This window comes from Trachurus trachurus (genome assembly GCF_905171665.1).
Source record: "Trachurus trachurus genome assembly, chromosome: 4".
NCBI lineage: Eukaryota > Metazoa > Chordata > Actinopteri > Carangiformes > Carangidae > Trachurus > Trachurus trachurus.
In genome coordinates, this window is record NC_139898.1 from 23,421,592 (window position 1) to 23,440,511 (window position 18,920).

Here is an 18,920-nt window from a genome sequence, read left to right on the forward strand (position 1 = left end):
CCGCATTCTTGTGGCTGATCTCTCCCACTTGTTTAGCTCAGAGCTCAGATTGGCTGCTGGAGCGAACAGAGAAGGAAAAAGTCTGGGAACAAAAGTGTTTCACAGGGAGAAACTGAAATGATTGTGCATGTGCAGTGTGCATGCGGATTAGAAAAAAAAAGAAGCAAATATTAAGTACAAGATTAATTTAAGGCTCATTTAAATTTTACAATACGGCAGCTGTGTTTATCCAAAAATTACGGTGAGCAATTTGTTAAAATAATACCATTCAAAAAGGGTATGAGGAGTTATGTTCGGCCTTGAGGGTCACGTGACAGCACAATGGTCTTTTTGTACACCGGGCCATTCAACTTCCAAAGCTTTAATAATGTTTGCTGAATTTTCATCAACAGCTCCGTGCTGCTGCTTCTATAAAACTGAAATTACTTGTTGGGCGATCATGAAGCCAAAGAGCTGCTTTACAGGGCATGAGAACACAATCAGGAAATAAAGTATCTGTAGAAAGCAATTTCCTGCTGGGATGGTAACACCTCGAACTCACACAACACCTCCACATGACACATGTGCTTCCGTATGAGTGTAATGGATGTTGTGGCCCGACCAATCCAAATAATATGGTTTGAATTTGGCTCCATTTTGACCTGGTAGACTGCTGGAGTACACTACAATATAAAATCCTAAACCTTGGCCATTGTGTGTGACTAAATAAATATTACATATGATTAAATATATTCTATTAGTCCAGTAATAGTGATTGACGGCTTGGTAACAAGAGACACAATCTGTCTGTTTACACAACCCGTGCTCCTAAACGACAAACACGATGCCCTGAGGTTCTCCTCTCTTAACAATCCCAGTGGGACTTAATGGCACAGGTTGTTCAATTTAGCTGGAGAAGAGGGAAAACACACAAACAAGCGAGTAAAATAATTAACCACCTGAAAGTTTTAAAAAGTGTGAATTTGTAAAAAGTTATTTCCTGCTCATATTGTAAAAAAAACAAAAAAAAAACACACAAGTTTGTTATAGTTACTGTGTGTGGTCAAGATGTTTTTTTTTTGTTTGTTTTTTTAATTTTGGTGAATAGTAGCAAAACAGCAGCTCCACTTACAGCCCTATAAATATTGAGCAATTTACTGATACAGTCGTTAACGTAACAGGGTGAAAGGCTTAAAATAGAATAAGAGTTGGTGTAAAAATAATCAATAACAAAACAAGGAGCAGAAGGGCTGGAAAAAAAATACAGTACATCTCTAGTCCCAGAACATGTACTTATTTTTTATAAAGAATGTGCGTGTGTGGCCGGGTAAGACCAGTATTGTTTGTGTGTTTGTGAATGAATATGGGTCATGGCCAGAGCAGAGCTGGAGCGGACCGCTGGCCTCCCTCACTTTAGTCAAAAGAGGAGTGGAGGAGATAAGCTCACCCCATCCCCCCCGTGCTGGAGAGGAGGAGGAGGAGGAGGAGGAGGAGGAGGAGATAAGAAACCTGTTTCCCAATGCTACTGCTGAGGCAGGAGCCAGCCGGGAGGATGCTTTGAACTGATGCTTGCTATCTGCTCTGCCTGGGAAAAATTATAGACGGGGGCAGAGTGTCCAGAGAAACAAAAGGCTGATTGAGGGCCGCTCTGCAGTAACTCTCGGGGGTAAATCACAACTACTATCACGGGTCAGAGAGCGCAAAAGAAAAAAAATTCAAGGGGTGAGAGGAAATTTTCTTTGGAGCCAGAGGTGTCTCTACACTCGGCTAAGTTTAGTGTTGCTGAGGGGATTCGCAGGAAAAAAACATATTAAGTATACATGAGTGATTTTACCTCATGTAACCACACATGAATTAAGGATACCTGCTCACACACTCTGACACTCTCTCTCACACACAAACACTCATTCTCTTCATATGCTGCACATAAACACACACACACACACACACGATACAGACTTGTATAATCACCCTGATGACAGAATGCAAGCGTTGTTTTTGTACAGTGAGAAATACTTTTACCAGACCAGGGCTTATCGTGGACTTTGTTTGTACATTTGGTTTCGTTGAGCAAACAGAGAGACATTAAGATGAGTGTTGAGAGATAACAGCAGTAAACACTTTCTAGGGGTCAATAACCGTCCATAATCCCCAGGCCTCTCTCATCTCCATTCCCTCTCACTCTGAACAACTTACAAGTGTCAAGATACTAAATACCAACTTTACCCAGTTGACAGTTTGCTGAGCACAACTGGTGCTGAGAGACATTTTTATTTATTTTTTTATCTATAAAAATGAAGACTTTCACCCCTCTAAATAAAAATCTGCCCCAAAAAATAAGCAGCTTGAAAATAAAACTGACATTGATGGCAAAGAACAGAGTAACCTGCCATAAGCACTCTGTCATCTTGTCTCATTTGTGCTTGCCTATAGCTTACAGGACAGAGCTCTGCATCAATGTCAATGTGCCCATGTTAAGTGACAGCAGATGTTCATAGGAAGTAATTATGGTGAATAGATGAACTAAGGTCCTGTTTGTTCACATGGAGTCAAAAAATATCACCAGGATTTCATTACGTTGTCAATGGTCAGATCGATTTTACTACAAAAATGAGAAGTTGATACACACACACACACATACACGCACACACGCACACACAGACAGACAGATGTTGGTACCTGTTTGAAGAGCTGCAGGTTGACAGCCATGGACAGGAAGCTCCTCATGGTGCTCGAGCGATGGTTCGCAAAGCTCTCCTCACAGAATGTGATTGGCTCCCCCTGTAGAGACCATGGAGACATTATTGGCAAAAAATTAAAATAAACAATTATTTCTAATTAATTTTGGCTCAACTTTCTTTGTACCAATCTGTTTTTCCACCATGTTTACATAGTTCAGAAATGAGCCACAGGAAGGAAGGCAGATGCGTTTGGTGTCTTGAAAGGCAGGGGGTCTAAACTAAAAAAAAAAAAAAATGTGGCTTATAATATAATTCATAGCACTACGACGCTCACATCGTGTCGTTTTTTTTATTATGCACTGTGAAAAGTCTTCTATCACAAAGAAGTATTTCAACTGATTTCTTCATTAGCAAGCCTAAGTGAGCCTGAAACAGAAAGTTACTCTAAAAGAGAGACAGGAAGGAAAGAGGAAGGAAGGAGGAGGAGGAGGAGGATGAGAAAGAATATAAGTTAAAGAAAGAAAAAAAACACACAAAACAGTTTCTTATAAAACAGTTCCCCCGGCAGAGTGCACACGATCTCCCGCGGACCAGAAGACAGTGTCCCAGTAAACTCCCCAGTACTCCACACTAACACATTATCACATTATTACTATTTCTTACATCATGTCTGTCGGCCTGTGAGCTATAGACACGGAGGATGACAACAGAAGCACTGCAGGCCAATCACACACAGCCCCACGGTCATTTCCAATTCATGTTTTCTCATAATTAACATAATTCTCACATATTTCAATGATGCTCTAAATTTTTTCTTTTTCTTTTTTTTTTTCCCTTTCTGTAAAACAATGCGCTTTGTCTGTTCCAGGCTACAAGCGCAGCGTGGCACATAAAAACAACTTAACAACCAACAGAGACTAACCCCATTTTCAGGGATGATACCAGTGGCCCAAATTACATCACAGCGATACTGCTCCACTTACATCACTAAAAGTTTTTAAGGGCGTATTCTCGCGTAAAAGCCGAGTTGAAAGTAGCTTCAGTTGTAGTTTTAATCAGCTTTGCAGTCTCCATCTGGCTACTACAGCCTCAGACCAAAGCTCAGTAGCACTCTGGGAATAACAACTAACTCTCTGCTCCTTAAAAAACTTTTAAATTCAGTCTTTAAGAGCAGGTTTGTGCGCATAGCTATACCCAATATCCACAATTAAGTTTATATCTATCTATCACCTAAAGCCTGTGGTTCACTTCACACCAAATGTGACCGACTGCACTGCTCATCTACAACATTAATTTAATCTATTTTAACTGGGTTTACCAAGGTCACATTGTGTTTAACCACTGAAATTACACCGCGAGTCTCACTCACCTGCAATGTTTTAACACAGTTTACTGAGGATCGCTAGAGGCTGAGTCATTTTACAGTAAAAGGTGAGTGATAAATGAGCATTATTTCTTAACTTCGCCCAAGGCTGCTGTCATCAGTATCGCTGCGCTGGCAAATCCGAGTGGTGAACTTCACCCCATTCGTGGCACATCCTGCACTAAAATGTGTGACTCAAGACTTGATTTTTTTATCACATTATTTATGTATGATACACACCGGACCATGCTCCACGCATACAAGCAAGGAAACGTATCTCACATTAGATACGTTGAACGACCAGACTGAGCAGCAGTTTCTCCGAGGATGAATGTTCTGATGTGGGAGGAAGTGAAGCAGTAAGTGTAAATCATTGAGTTTAAGACTTACGGGGATGTGGATGCTGCTAAATCTATGTGCTACTTACTACAGTCATTTTGCTTTAAATTCATGTTCTACTATTCTGGTTAATGTGCAGGCGCTGCCGTCAGGTTAACAAGTGAGTTATATTTGACAGCTTTTAATGAGATCTCGATGAAATATTATGTAAATGAATGTAAAGTCATTGTTCCACATGGATTAGATAATTACACAGAATATTGGTATTAATTGGTGTTTAATTTGAAGGACAAAGAAAATTGAAAATTGAAGAATGAGATTCCAAGTAGTCTATAGAATAAATGTTGATCATTGTTGGTCATTCTTTAACTTTAACTTTATGTTTACTATAGTCAGTTTTTTCTTCACTGTATATTTTGTGTGTTGCTGTTAGACTAAATCCGTTTCGATAAATGATTTAAATGAACAGTTGGTTGCTGCATTGAAGTAGTCGGGCTTCCATTGCAGTTTTGCAACTCCTCCTTGCGATATAATCCCAATTAAATGTGATGGAACTGGCTCCTTTGAGCATGATACAGCAGGAGCTATCACTTGCAATACAAGGATGAAAAAAAAGAAAGCGTTTTCATTTAGATTTTGCTAAATACCGCTTTCTCGAATTGTCTTAACAAACACACCTGAAGTGCAAGTGTGTGTACATTTCGTTTCAAACAGCACGCTGCACCAGCAGTTTAATGAAAATTCACCTAGTAACACCTCTTTAAAATCAGTTCAACAAAAACTGAACAACCTGGAAGTGAGATTTACTGCAGAGGTGTTTTATAATCATACAGAAATATAATCACCCACTATATACATGAGAATATGCAATGCACCGCGACCACCCCCACACCCAGGTTTTCACACCTGTTTGGGTGCTATGAACTGGTTACCTGCCTACTCGAGTGGAACTTCGGCTAATTCTGCCTTAAATAGGTACCGAGCTCACAGCCGCGGAAGACACACACACCCACCTACCCAACTTGGCTCCATCAGTGCTGGTGAACACTAATTTAAATTGCTATTTCAGGTTCTTTCAGCAGACACACGTGTGTTTTTCTAGGCTGGTGAGAAGAACCCGGGGGAGCATCGACGTGAGCTCAAATTGATGACCTCAGAAATGCTGTTCTAATCAGCTGATTGCTTTTCAACGCATTATCATTTCCCGGTATTGTTTCATTTACAACTCAGCAAGATTCCCACTAAGCATCCACACCCCTCCTTCTGTCGAGGCATATGGGCCTGTGAACCACAATAACCAGCGGAGTGATATTTCACAAATATCAGAACACAGGGACTATGATCAGTATCTTCCTCATGAAGGCAGATCGGCAGCTATGTGTGTGCAATGCATGTATGTAAACTCTAAGGCTTTTATACACATCCCATCCAAAAAGAAAACTCGGTGTGAGCGTGACTGAATTGAGAATTTACTGCATGTTGTGTTCACACACTGAAAAAAAAACACACACACACTGAGTCTCAGTGCTTGTGTCAGAGGGGAGGCAGTTTGTTCGTATACTGTCTGTGTACAGAAAAAAGAGAGACAGCATCAATAATGTAGCATCTTGACTCCGGTAGTCCACAAAGTCCAATTAATCTCAAAGCCAAAGGAACAAAGGGCTCGCTATTTGACAAACAGGACATGCTGTAGTTTGCTTTGCTCTGACTCAGACTTGATAAGCAGAAAAGATATAGAAAAGAAATGTTAGGGGGGCTTAGCAAAGGAGAGTAAAACACCAAAGGTGGCTAAAAGGGATCTTCAAAGGGAACGTCCTGACTCTTTTCAGTTCCTCTGACATTTCACTGCCTCAGACAGGCCCACCTTCGCTCTGCGCTCTGACTAAAAACACACCTTTTACCTTCAGTCAAAACTGCCCCAGTCTAACCAGATGCCAGTGAAATTTGACTCAGTTCTCACAAACTGAGGTCGCTGCTATGTGCTACACATTCAGAAGAGCAAAATACTGATGTCTGTGAAAACTTATGGATAGAAATACAGTCTGGTGGCCTTCATACTCAGTACAAGCCGTCCGGTTATTCAAGTGCATCCAATGAGCATTTGCCAAATGTGCTGGTGCCTGTTTCTTGTGAAACAATATATTTCAGTGCTTCTAAGCAATATTAAGAACAGTTATTGAAACTTTATTTGCATGGTGGTGGAAATCAAAGACTCTGATATTAAAAAGTATTAATACCAACAATTGTAATATACTGTATACATTAACTGCATTGAGATGTGCCAATAGAAGACATTGACAAATTTCTTCTTTTTTTTTTAAATAAGGCATATGGGTCCTAATTTGAAAAAAGAGACATTATTATTGAAGATCATTGTAATGATCAATGACACTGGATCCTTACGGGTTTATATCGGAGGGCGTCTCGGTAGGATCCAAACAGAGCGGCCTGCGTTCTCAGGAAGGCCCTGGCCACTCCACTTCCTGTTGCTGTGGACTGCTTCTTCAGCTTGCCCTTCAGAGAGGACACCTGGTGGAAGACATAAAGAGAGGATGTGGGGGAGAGAGGGAGAGACGAATAGATGGAGGGAGGGAGGGAATGGGAGAGAGAGAGAGAGTGATGGAGAGAGAGAGATGGAGGGGTAAAAGTTAAATTATCACCTCTGAAATTGGTGGAGGAAACAGCTAGCCCATTCTGGGTGTGAAGTATCACATTTGCAGGTCATCTTAAAAAAGGAAAGAAAAGAAGGGGGAAAGCTTCAGCCTCTCCTCCGAGCTTATCTGTTGTGCTGCTGGGAGCACCTGCTGCTTTGCTAATTGAGCAGAGGACGGGGGGCGGCGAGAGGGAGGGGACAGAGGAGAGGAAATGGAAACTCGCATCCTCACTCTTTCCTCTTTCACCCTCTCTCTCTCTCCCCACGCTGCCACCCCCTCTTTCCCTACAACAGCACCTTCTTGCTTTTTCACTCTTCCCTCCATCTCTACTACTGTACTTCCCTCCGCTTTCTTTCCAGTCCTCTTGTTTCCCCCCCCCCACCTCCCCCTGTTGGCTCTCCTGGACACCCTCTCTAGAAAGGGGGGACTCTTGACATAAAACGTCTTTAATTATTTTTCCTCCTCTCTCCCGGCTCTGTCTCCAGGACTCCAGGCGCGAGTGGAGAAGCAGCAGCAGGCCCGAGCTTGTTTTAGGATGACAAAAGATTCACCCTGGCCACCGGGGGCCCTGGGGAGTCTGGGAAGGAAGTTGTCAAGAGGCTCTCCTCACCTGCTCAGCAGTAGCCTGGCTGCGTCGTGGCAGAGCGAGGAGGAGGCACAGATAGCGAGGGGACTGCCACTCTCTGTGTGGGCTGTGCCAGCTTCGCACAAAAGCATGATTGGGTTGCACAGGAGGTCTAAATTACTGTAATGTAGCTCGGTGTGGGCTGCTCGCAGTTGCACAGGCGTGAATGATGATCTTAAAAGAAAACCTATGAGCATAACCCTCAACCTCAATTAGCGAAAAAAAACAGATTAAAATGTAATTCCTCCCTGAATAACTTTGCAATGTTTTGCTTTATATCCTATACTGCACGTCAACATATAAATATGCAAAAATCAATGAGCTTTGCCTACAGAGCGGCGTCTGCAGCTGGTAAGGACTCCGTCTTGCTCATGGGCACGACAACTAACTAAAGTTTTCCAGGCCGTCTGCTTCACCACCGCTGTCTGAATATGGGGAGAGAAACCCGACTGCAGACGAGATGTGTAGAAGTGTATGTGAAACAACCAGGAACAGGAGTAAATTAATGTTTTTGGTTAACAGTCTGACTATTAGATTTCACACTGCACTGCATATTTCACCAGTCCATTCAGTCACCTCTTAATAAAGTGTAATAGTTAGTGGTGTGTGTGCACCGGTGGCTCTGCAATCAGTGTATCTGTGGGTGTGATATTCTAGTGTTATTCTTGCCTAGTTTGTCCACATCTGTGAAGCAACATGGGATATTTACTGCGTTTCTCAATATTATTAATTTGAATCCTGTTGTTAGTAGTAGCAGGGTTTGTAGGCAGGAAGACAAGGAAGAAGAGATGAAAGCAGGAGGGGAAAAAAAGAGAAAAAGACAGAGGCTGAGTCTGTCACTAAATGGCTCCAGTTCCTGTGTAATGTGATAGCATTTTGATCAGGTCTATTTCAATCAGAGGTGGCCAAATATGTCATGCTGTGAAGCCGCAGCGTTAGAAGGATATCACGGTCTGGCGGCTGCAATTAGCCTATCTGGGGAACTTCTGGGAGGAGAAGCAAAGTGTTAGCAGAGCTCATACAGAGGACAGGCAGAGAGAAGCAGAAGAGGCTGAGAGGGAAAGAAAGAAAGTGAGACAGAGAGAGTGGCAGTCTTAAACTGGGACAAAGACAAAATGAACAGCGTCGATTCCTCTCCCCTGGGCTTTCTCACTCTCCACAACGTCCCCGTGCTGCCATTGCAAATGCTCCCAGGCATCAAATAGAAAGTTTATCACAGTTAAATTAACAAGTGTCATCTCCATATTCACTCATTGTGCTAAATGCTTTTATGTTTATGTAAAGCCCTTTCTGGAATTAATATTTCATGTTTATGTGCATTTTCACTGATTTTTTTCATCCTTGTAAATCATTAAACTGTCTTTTTCGGGGGGGAGAATCAAAGCGAACACAATGTCAGTCTAAGAGGGGGAGGCATACCCCAAAGACTGTCAGAGAAGACAGGATAGCAGAGTTTACTCTGCACACACAGTTCTGTACAGCAGCTTTGAACGGGTGAGAGCTCTGCAGTGGCAAACACTTTTTAATGAGGTGGGGACACAATCACTTGTGTTTTGCTTCCCAGTGTTTGAGAAAAATGGGTGATAAAGCGATAAGTTCGAAATTTCACATGTACTCACAAGTAAATTTAAGCATGATGAAAAATATTCTTCTCTAGTCACATTTTGTGATTAATTAATTTGTCACATATAACAAATATAGCAGCAGTGCATGACAAATACCAAAAAAAAAAAGCATTTTGCTAATAGAAAAGTGAGGCTCACTCTCCTCCTTCACAACTGAGACAAAAAAAATAAATGTATGTTTAGTAATTGGATTTTGAAAATGGCGCCTGCTACACCACAATCATCAGGTATGCCTCCACGGTAATAGCTCTGTCAAACTAATTAACTTGTACAGTTTGAGTGAAGCTAACGAGATGCGTACAGGCATCAGAGGAAGGCCAAGCTCTACAGGTGATAACCCTATTTGGCAGTGACATTTTTTAGTGTAAAGTCACAGTGGCGGTGATGAGATCAAAGGCAGAAAGTCCCCCATTGGGTCCAATTAGAACTATAGCATTGTACAGAGAAGGGGTGGCAGGAGGAGAGAGAGGAGTGGGTGGTTGGGGGAGAGGGAGTGGGAGGAAAAAAAAAACTGTTGAGTTATGATATTCATAATCTATGCAGAGAGGCCTTTCCAGTACAGGTCTTCTCCCCATAGCTGTGATCTTTTCAATTTACATCAAGGGAAGATGGTCGGGGATGAAAGCAGGGCATCCAAGGCGCACAGCCCACAGAGGGCAGACATGGGGCCTCATTAAGGCCCGGCCCAGCCAGCCCCAAACAGGTTTTGAAGTACGTCACATAAAGAGCATGGGGTCAAAGGTCAGACATAGAACAGATCTCCATTTAACTCTCCAGCTGGAGATGGTAATTAGCAGGTGCAATGATGATCCCTGCCTGACTGTAAGGGATGATACCGATGTAGGTGACACCAGGCATCTGTGTGAATGTGTGAGTCTGTGTCTGTGCACACACTGCTTCATGCAATTGGTACCCAGACATCCATCATGGATCCCAATATCAAATTATATTCATTTGCAGAGTACACAGCTGTTGTACAGTACATAATACTGTATATGGTGCATTTATACCATCCCAAGATTTTGAAAAACAGAACACAAACAATAGGAAACCAAACCTGACAAAATAAGCTTCGTTTTATCAAAAATAAATTGTGCATGAACATGAGCAAGCAGCCTTTCAATGCAAAGAGGTAAACAGACAGACCCCACAACATATGAAACCTGATCATTGCTCTTGGTTTCTAACAAAACACCAAACCTGCCAAATCCTACCAGCTGGGCTGACAATATCATATTTACTATTAAGTAAATAATAATAATTAAAGATATCAGAAAATGAAAAAAAAAAAAAGTTATACACAAACTATGTGTATATATATTTAGATTTTTCCTCTAAATTCCACTAGAGCATAAAAAACCCTCCCAAATAACGACCCTGACACTTGTCTGTTGTTAAATAAATAAATAAATAAATAAAAAGTTGGGTTTTCTTCTCACAAAAAAAGAATGTTTTGTTTAAGATTCTGTCCAGGGAAAGAAAGCCATGGGGACGCAATTAAAGAACTACAAAGAAAAAAATAGTTATGAAAATCTCCCACTTTCTTTTGATGTGCTGCAGTCTGAACTGTACACACACACACGCACACATACGCACGCACGCACGCACACACGCACACACACACAGACGTTCACACAAACACACATACAAATGTGAACAAAGACACACAGAGAGCCGAGCATATATTCTGCACAAATGCACATACAGTATCTACGTGTGCACAGTGAGCATGCAGTTTTGGATCTAGAAAATTCATTCATTCAATTTAAAATAAAAATGAAATATTCTATGTTTTTTTTTTCCAGTCTTAACGATAAAACTGCACAATTACGGGTACTTAAGTTGATGGGGTGGAGTCAAATACAGTCTCTTGTAACTAACCACATAATATCACTAACTAAAAGCCTGAGGTCTGCTTTTAAAAATAACTTCAGCGAATATTAAATTAGAAAAGTACTGGGATGAAATGAATATGTAAAAATAGAGAAAGACTGGAATAGATATACTATTAAAGATTATGGTGAGATGTATAATTCTTAGTCATCCAGCATGTTGATCTGCTGTGAAGCACATGCAATACAATACATTAGTCAGGCAAAAATGAAAACGAGCGAGACCAAAGGGGAGAAAAAGTCTGTGTGTGTGTTTTAATAGGGCTATCTCATTGCCATGAGATTCTCCCCGGTGTGAGGTTACTTTGTCAAGCTGACCTCTTATAGCAGCTGAGCGGCTGAGTTTTGCATACATAATTAACTACAGCTAAATGTCATCTCTCACTTCAATAACTAACGCAGTGGGTGATGCTGCTCTCCCTTTTTGACTTCTAATCTGGAGCGAACTGCCGGCAGAACGACTATGTGAAAATGAAGTGCAGCTTTTTAAACTCCACATGAGTAAATGAAGGGCTGCTAATGCTGCGGAGAGAGAGGGAGAGAGTGTATGCACAGTTCAGCGCCATTTAAAACAATCGTAACCTGTCAAATAATGTTTTCAAATGAGCAGATCTTTGAGAGAGTTTGCGGTGGGTAAAAGTAACGGATTTGACAACAACAGCAAAAAAGAAAATCCGATACTTTGCTCGGAGCATGTTATTACCTACTCGCTGTAGCATCCAGACTGTTTCTGGTAAAGTACAGTATGTAACTGAGGTGGAGCAACAACATTCCCAGCGCTGAGCTACCATGTAGTTAGTACAGCATGTGAGGGGCTTTACTGTAGGTGGCTCCGCTACACTGGGAACACACCAGTGAAATGAAACACACTTGGGCTGCATCGAAAAACTAGACATGATGGGGGAATCTGGTGGACAAACCAAAAATCTGTGAGTAGCAAAAGTTTACTTCTATGCGAGATCTGAGTGCCATTGATGTACATTCCTGGCCGACAGTGTGTAGGTGTTTCTGTGTGTGTGTCTGTTCATCTGCGCATGTTGCTGCTGTCGGCTGTACTCTGTTGTAGATGATGATGTAGATGTTGTTTTCCGGGAGCGTCGGAAAACTGAACACCAAATTAAAGCCGCGATGTTTGATTAAGTGTGCCAGGTGATCTCAGGAGAGGCGCGCAGACACAACCTCAACCCCCTCATTCATTTGTAAACCTCCAAATGCAGGCTTGAAATACAGGAAGTAGGAGTGTACGCTGTAAATTCCCCCCTTGATTGGGAATACAAATGATCAAATGTACGAAGGCTTGGAATGTATGGGTACACGGTGTCAGCAAAGTAGCGGGAGGCAGAGAGGAGGAGAATAGAAGGAATTAGGCTGTGATCTGAAAGAGAGCATCTGAAAATAAAGATGTAAGCTGCATTGTAGCACCTCACCTTGAATATGTGGCACAGAAAGAATAATACATGAAAAAAAATCTTCCGTCATTGGTTGGAGATCAATTGCCGGGATCAAATACAAATCTGATTCAGTCACACACTGTTTGTTTTCTGAATTAACAGACTCCTAATTTGCTATTCTTGGATACTTATAATGACTAGCGCGGTAAACAGCTCCACCAACCAAAAGCCAATTATAACTTTATCAGCACAATCTCTGTGTGGAAGAGGAACTGTGGATCTCAGAAAAGAAACAAAAGTACCTTGATCTTCCAGGGAAAAACCACCGTTTTTTTTGTTGTTGTTTTTTTTTATTGACTATTTCTTTTCAGTGTGCTTGTCAACACATTGATTTTACTGACATAAGCACAGTTTCTCTGAGATTATTATGATTTATTAATGGCTAAAAAAACTAGTGAAACTTTCAGTTCAAACTTAAAATATACAAAATCCTGCTAAAAAAGCACCACATAAAATCCATTTCTCTAATAATATCACAACGTTTGTTTAAAATAAACTCAAATAAAAAAAGAAACATCATTTTTTATACACAAATACAAAAATATAAAGACCTAAAGCACAGTTCATGTTCGACCTCTGATTCGTGTGGCGCTCCAATTTAAAAAGTGTCACAAGTTGTTCTCAAAAGATTGTTGCATCCTTTTCTGACCCGCGACCAATTAGTCCTTTATTCAGATCCTTCCTTCTTCTTCTTCTTCTTTTTTTTCGCTAAACGGAACCGCTACTGGCATGGTAGCATTTGTAATAGTCAATAAATCTAAAATATTATGTGTGAAATTGTGGGAAAAGACCATTAAGGGGCGGGCACTGGTGGAGCCGGCGTAGGGGTCCTGTCTAAAAGAGGGCGGCTAATTCAGGACAACTGTGAACTCTGAACCTGCTAAAAGCACGGCCACTGGTCAGCCGGGCGACGTAATAGAGTCCACATGTGCTCACAGCCTGCGTTGCCATAATTAGACGGATCTCTTAAGGTTTGCTTAAATCAACATCAGAGTGCTTTGTTTTCCCTCTTAGTTAGACTTGAAATACGCAAAAAGGGGGGAAAAAAATTGCCCGTGGCCTTTACGTTTTAATCCATTACATACTTTAAAAAGCCCAGCATCACTTTGTATGAATATATAAAGTGAGAATAATCATTACTTCATGAGTCTCAGGGCTTCTGTTTCACACTGAATACAGCTTGAGTGTTAAGTAGCCAGTGTTACAGTGAGAATTAGAGAGAAATGAAGAGCGGTTTTAATAGCTCAGGAACAACACGCGGCACTTCAGCTCAGGCAGAGAATCTCTCAGCATTAATCAAGATTTCAGGCCTCTCTTTGACAAACTGCACAATGCCTCAAACATCGCGGTGTGTGTAAACACAAACATCAAATGCCATGTGGCATGTCCTCATCACTAACAAGCAAACTAACAAGAGACCTGGAATTCCACTCAATTAGTACCTGCTCGCTTCCTTATTAATCTACTAGCCCCGGTGAAAAGATCAGAGGAGACAGGGAAAAAAATGAATAGGGGAAAAAAGAAACAACAACAATTTGTTACAATAAATATATTAATGCCAGCGAAGCTTCCGTTTCAGGTTGTGTAATTTGACATGATATGCAGGCTATGTTCTGTCATTAGTCAGGAAAATGGTGAGTAGGGGATCAAAGCAAAAAGGCTCTGAGCCTGCCACTTAATTTATCACACGGCAAAGACAAAGGCTTTTCTCTCTGCTTCTGTCGCTTTTCAAAAGCCCTGACTCCTTTTTATGACAAACTCAGTTTGCAGTTTAATTTAGGACTTAAGTCCCTGGGTGCAGAAAAGCAAGCAGACAGGAAGTGAGAAGATGGTGCTGCAGCCAGACAGGCACACAGGCAAAGAAGCCTGAGAAGCAAACAGCGGGAGCAAGACGCGTCCAGGCTGGCGGTAAGTACTCTGTGAGAGAGAGAAGAACGCAGACAGGTGTCATGAAACTCACGCAGTCAGGCAGCCGATTGGATAGGCAGGCATACAGGCTAAAAAGTAAGAAGGAGACGGTAAAAGATGCAGGAGGGAGAGATCACACCATTGCAGGTAGGCATTCACACACACTTGCAGTGTGAGTAGGCTGAGCAGCGCTAAATCAGGAGAACCGGAGAAGTGTGAGAAGGTCTGGAGTCTGCTGGGCAGCGGATTGAATTATATACTGCTGTTGGGGCAGGAGTTCGGTAGGCGGTGGAACCTGAGCATATACTGCGAGCAGCGTGGGTAATAGTGCGTCCACAGGCTCAGCGGGGCCTCGGCGCCTCGCAGAGGAGCTTTAATACACACACCCAGAAAAAAAACAGCTAAACAAACAGATCCCTGCGTTGACAAAGACAGGGAAGACGAGCGAGTGTGTTGCTCTGGATGTTTGTGTGTTTAAGCGTGCGTGCGAATGTGTGTAAATGTGCAAGTGACCCTGATGCCGTGGTGATGCTTCCTGTAGCACTGACCGGCGTCAGTGCTCCATTAATTAAAGGGATGATGCGCTGGCAGGTGGCTTCACGGCCCACACTGGTAATTGGCCCCCTTCTTCCCACTCTCTCCCCCTAGAAAATCACCCATCTCTGCCTTTTCTTTTCTTTTCTCTGCCTCGTTCCCTCCTCCTATCTCTCGTTCTCACAAACGTGCCAGTGGGCAGGCAGAAATGCAAGACTTTGTGAAATAATGATTAGAATGGATGGAGATGAAGGGAAAGGAGTTGCACATTTTCCCACAAGCCTCTGATGGTCGGGGAATGCTGTTCGCCTTCAAGCGTCATACGACGCGACGGGAGTTTACTTTAGACAGCCACAATATGAGGAGCCAGTGCAGCAGTCATTAATGATGTGGGGAGGGGACAGAGCTGTACTTTGACAAGTTTCTGCATGTGTGTGTGTTTGTCTGTGTGTGTTTTTTTTCTGCACATGTGTGTCTCTGTGTGTGTGTGTTTGAGAATGAGTGTGAGTATCTGAGTATGAGAGACATTGGAGGACAAGAAAATTGTATTTATGCAAGTGAGGCTTGAAGTGAAAGAGGAAAAAGGAGCCGTCTGCGTGTCATGTGTGATGAGACAATAAAGGTTGAGCAGCTCCGGAAGGTAAATGTCTCTCTGTGTGAGTGTGTGTGTGACTGAGTGTGTGTGAGTGTGTCTCTCACCACGTCACTTGGCAGGTTGTGCAGGTCATCAAAGGGGCTCTCCATGGTGTTGGTGTCCACGTTCAGAATGACCACATCCTCCAGTGATCGACTGCGTACTCTCTGAAAGAGGAAATGCATTATCAGCAACAGGAAACTCAACTAATATTCACCTGGAAATATTATTTTAACTTGTCAAATGGAGGTAGAAGTTTATACATAATTTATAGAAATGTTTTTGTTTTGCATAATTTCAAATTGTACATTTTTTTGTAGCACATTAAATTTATTTGATGTTTTTTTTTTACAATAATTATTACACTGGTCAGTTGATGTGTGTTTGGCTTATGTTGCATAATGAGGTAATGTAGGAAATGTAATTTTGTTAATAACCAAATCATGAAATTAAGTTAACATTTTGAAATCCTTAGTTTGTCCCCAAATGTCTTTCCCAGCAGACAAAGTCATTGAAGTCCTGAAGCGCCAGGAAGGAGAAAACACAGCGGTCACATTTAAAACCACACTGTCATCACAAATCCTTTACGATTAACAATGAAAAATGGCGTGTAGGAAAAAAAAAATATTAGAACATCTTTACTGTAACGCACAGACTCACAAAATGAAGAACGACGCTGAGAGGAAACGTTTGGATTGCACAAACAGTTTCCACTGCACCAAAAAACCTCATACATCAACAACAGCACAGTGATGCTGTGCTGTGCTGTGTGCATCCTGATGGCGACAAATTCAACAATTATTTCAGTGTGGTGCAGGATGCAGGCAGGTGTCGGGGGGTGGTGGTGGGGGGAGACAGCATAGTGTGTGAATTTCTAGTTTGTCACTTTTGTGACAGCCTGTGCAGTGGAGGCTCACATGCTGATCTGGACTAATTATGTAGTGGTGGAAAGGGGGTCTGTCACGGATGCAGAGTGTGATAAATACTGCCACTGCCGCAACTGTCAGACAAATATCACACACACACACACACACACACACATGCATTATAACATATGCATTTGCACAATTATACACACACACACACACACTTACATACTAACACTTGAACACGAGCGCAAATATGCGCGTGCTTGCAACAAGCATTCACACACAACAGCAGTGCTGGTGACCCCCCAGCCAACACACACGGTTTAACAATGAAGTAGAAAAGCTCTTTGTTTGCAGATGCTTTTTCTGCCTTTCTCTCTCTGTCTTTTGTACTTGTGGTTAAGAATGCACACAAGCAAGAGAGAGAGAGAGAGAGATAGATATAGAGGAAAAAACATATCCTGTCAGTTTTTTTTTTTTTTTTTGATTCAATGTGTTGGAGGTGCCACAAAACTGCTTTACAGAAATTTTAAATATTTCACACCACAATTAAGAGCACATTTCACCCGGAGCAGCATTGCTATAAGCAGTATATTTACAAAAAGATATTACCTAAATGTTTATTTTTCTTAAAGAAAGATCCACTGACCAGGACCCTGAAGTTTATTAAAAATTAGGAAACATCATCATCATAATTCAACTGTAGATGTACACACATAAATCAATTTCCAAAACAGCTTGTATAATTATGCACATGTATGTACTGTATAGAGAATAATGATGCAAATGTATATACATGCACATTCATATGCATACATACACATCCCCATAGATTAACGAACGTACCTCCAACAGACTAAGATGAACTCCCACAAAGTATGGCATGGGGGCACTGTGGATGGAAAGAGGGAAAAAAAGCTGTGAGCAATATCAATATCAGATGGCTACATGCAGTAAAGAAATGTTTTATGGAAGCTGCACGAGCACGGCACATTTCACACACACACGCACACATCTGAAAAAATAAAATCTTTGATGTTGTGGGTAGTCTTTCATTAACAGATTAGTCTGCAGACATACATTAAATCACTGTTCTGATTTTTAATTGTTCTTTAGCTAGTCACAACATGACCTGACTGTGATATCGCCTGTGATGGCATCTGTGATTAACATGTTACAGCCTGAATTATTCATTTGAAAAAGACAACAAAAAAATTAAACAGGTAAATCAAACACCAAATTTTGTAAAAGTAAAATCTCTTTCATCATTGTAGGAAATTAAAGGAGAAGTATCGCACTACAGTTGAAAACAATCAAAACTGTATATTTTAATTCAGCTGCACATGGGCAACAAAACTGACCACCCTCCACATGCTGTTTTAACCAAATCATATTTACGTATTATTTCCGGCGAAAACAACATTAATTTAACTGGTGTGTACTGTATATAGTATATAGGAGGACAAACCCAACACATAAGGTGTCACTGAACTTGTTTTTAAAGAGAAAAGTTGCCTGGTTCAAAAGAACCAATGCATTTCTGCTTCACTGTGCTGCTAACGAGTAGTTTTGATTTTTCAGACACTGGATGGGTTTCCAAATGGTTTTGTCCATTTTGAATAATCTAAAACTGTAACATATATTTGTCTTACAGAAAAAATAATAACTGTTATAACTACAACTTTCTAATGATTAATATAATATTATCAATGGCAATAACTGCACTTGCAAGATATTTAATGGTGCTTTTCTCTTAACAAAATGGTAGATTCAGGAAGTATATAAAAGACTTGGAACGCTAAAGAGATAAATAAAGGGTAAGAGTGTCAAAAGTTTTCATTTTATACTAAAAAATATATACTTTGCATGGTTATTATCGTGTGATTTATATTCATCTTCATACTGAACATTAGTGGCGAGGAAAAGTTGAATCATAGAGTATGATTCCCATCCACCGAGATGAATAAAATCAACAAAAACAGTCAAATAATAGAAACCATTTTTATGATGAGGTTTACAGAGGCAGCAATAATCCAATCGCTTTGGGTCAATGTATTCCTGGCCTGAGTGATTCAGAGGCCACAGGCTTGTAATCAACTTAAAGCAACGGCAAAACAAACAGCAGGCACTCACTGTACTGTAGCCGCTGTTGTCTCTGTTTACATTACTGACTTTCATGAACATTTACACCGAGACACATGCGCTTATACTGTACAGTACAGACCCGCAGAAAGACTGATGTATTTTACATATACACACACACAGAGCATGTAATATTATTTAGTTATCTAATCAGTGCTTGGGGAACACTCCTGTGATTGAATAAGATAACGATGAGGCTTCACAGAGTGTTGAAAATCACATTT

General features: G+C 41.2%; 1 protein-coding gene across 3 annotated transcripts in view; it reads right to left on the reverse strand.

Annotated features, from left to right (window-relative positions):
• The window catches only part of dennd1b (DENN/MADD domain containing 1B), a 103,310-nt gene that overhangs the window by 20,901 nt on the left and 63,489 nt on the right, over positions 1–18,920 (reverse strand). For all 3 annotated transcript variants that reach the window (XM_083969463.1, XM_083969462.1, XM_083969464.1), the window contains 4 exons: positions 17,401–17,446; positions 15,751–15,852; positions 6,766–6,891; positions 2,659–2,760 (listed from right to left, as the gene is read on the reverse strand). In XM_083969463.1, the coding sequence (XP_083825589.1) occupies positions 2,659–2,760; positions 6,766–6,891; positions 15,751–15,852; positions 17,401–17,446 (376 nt within the window). The remainder of the gene's footprint in view (positions 1–2,658; positions 2,761–6,765; positions 6,892–15,750; positions 15,853–17,400; positions 17,447–18,920) is intronic.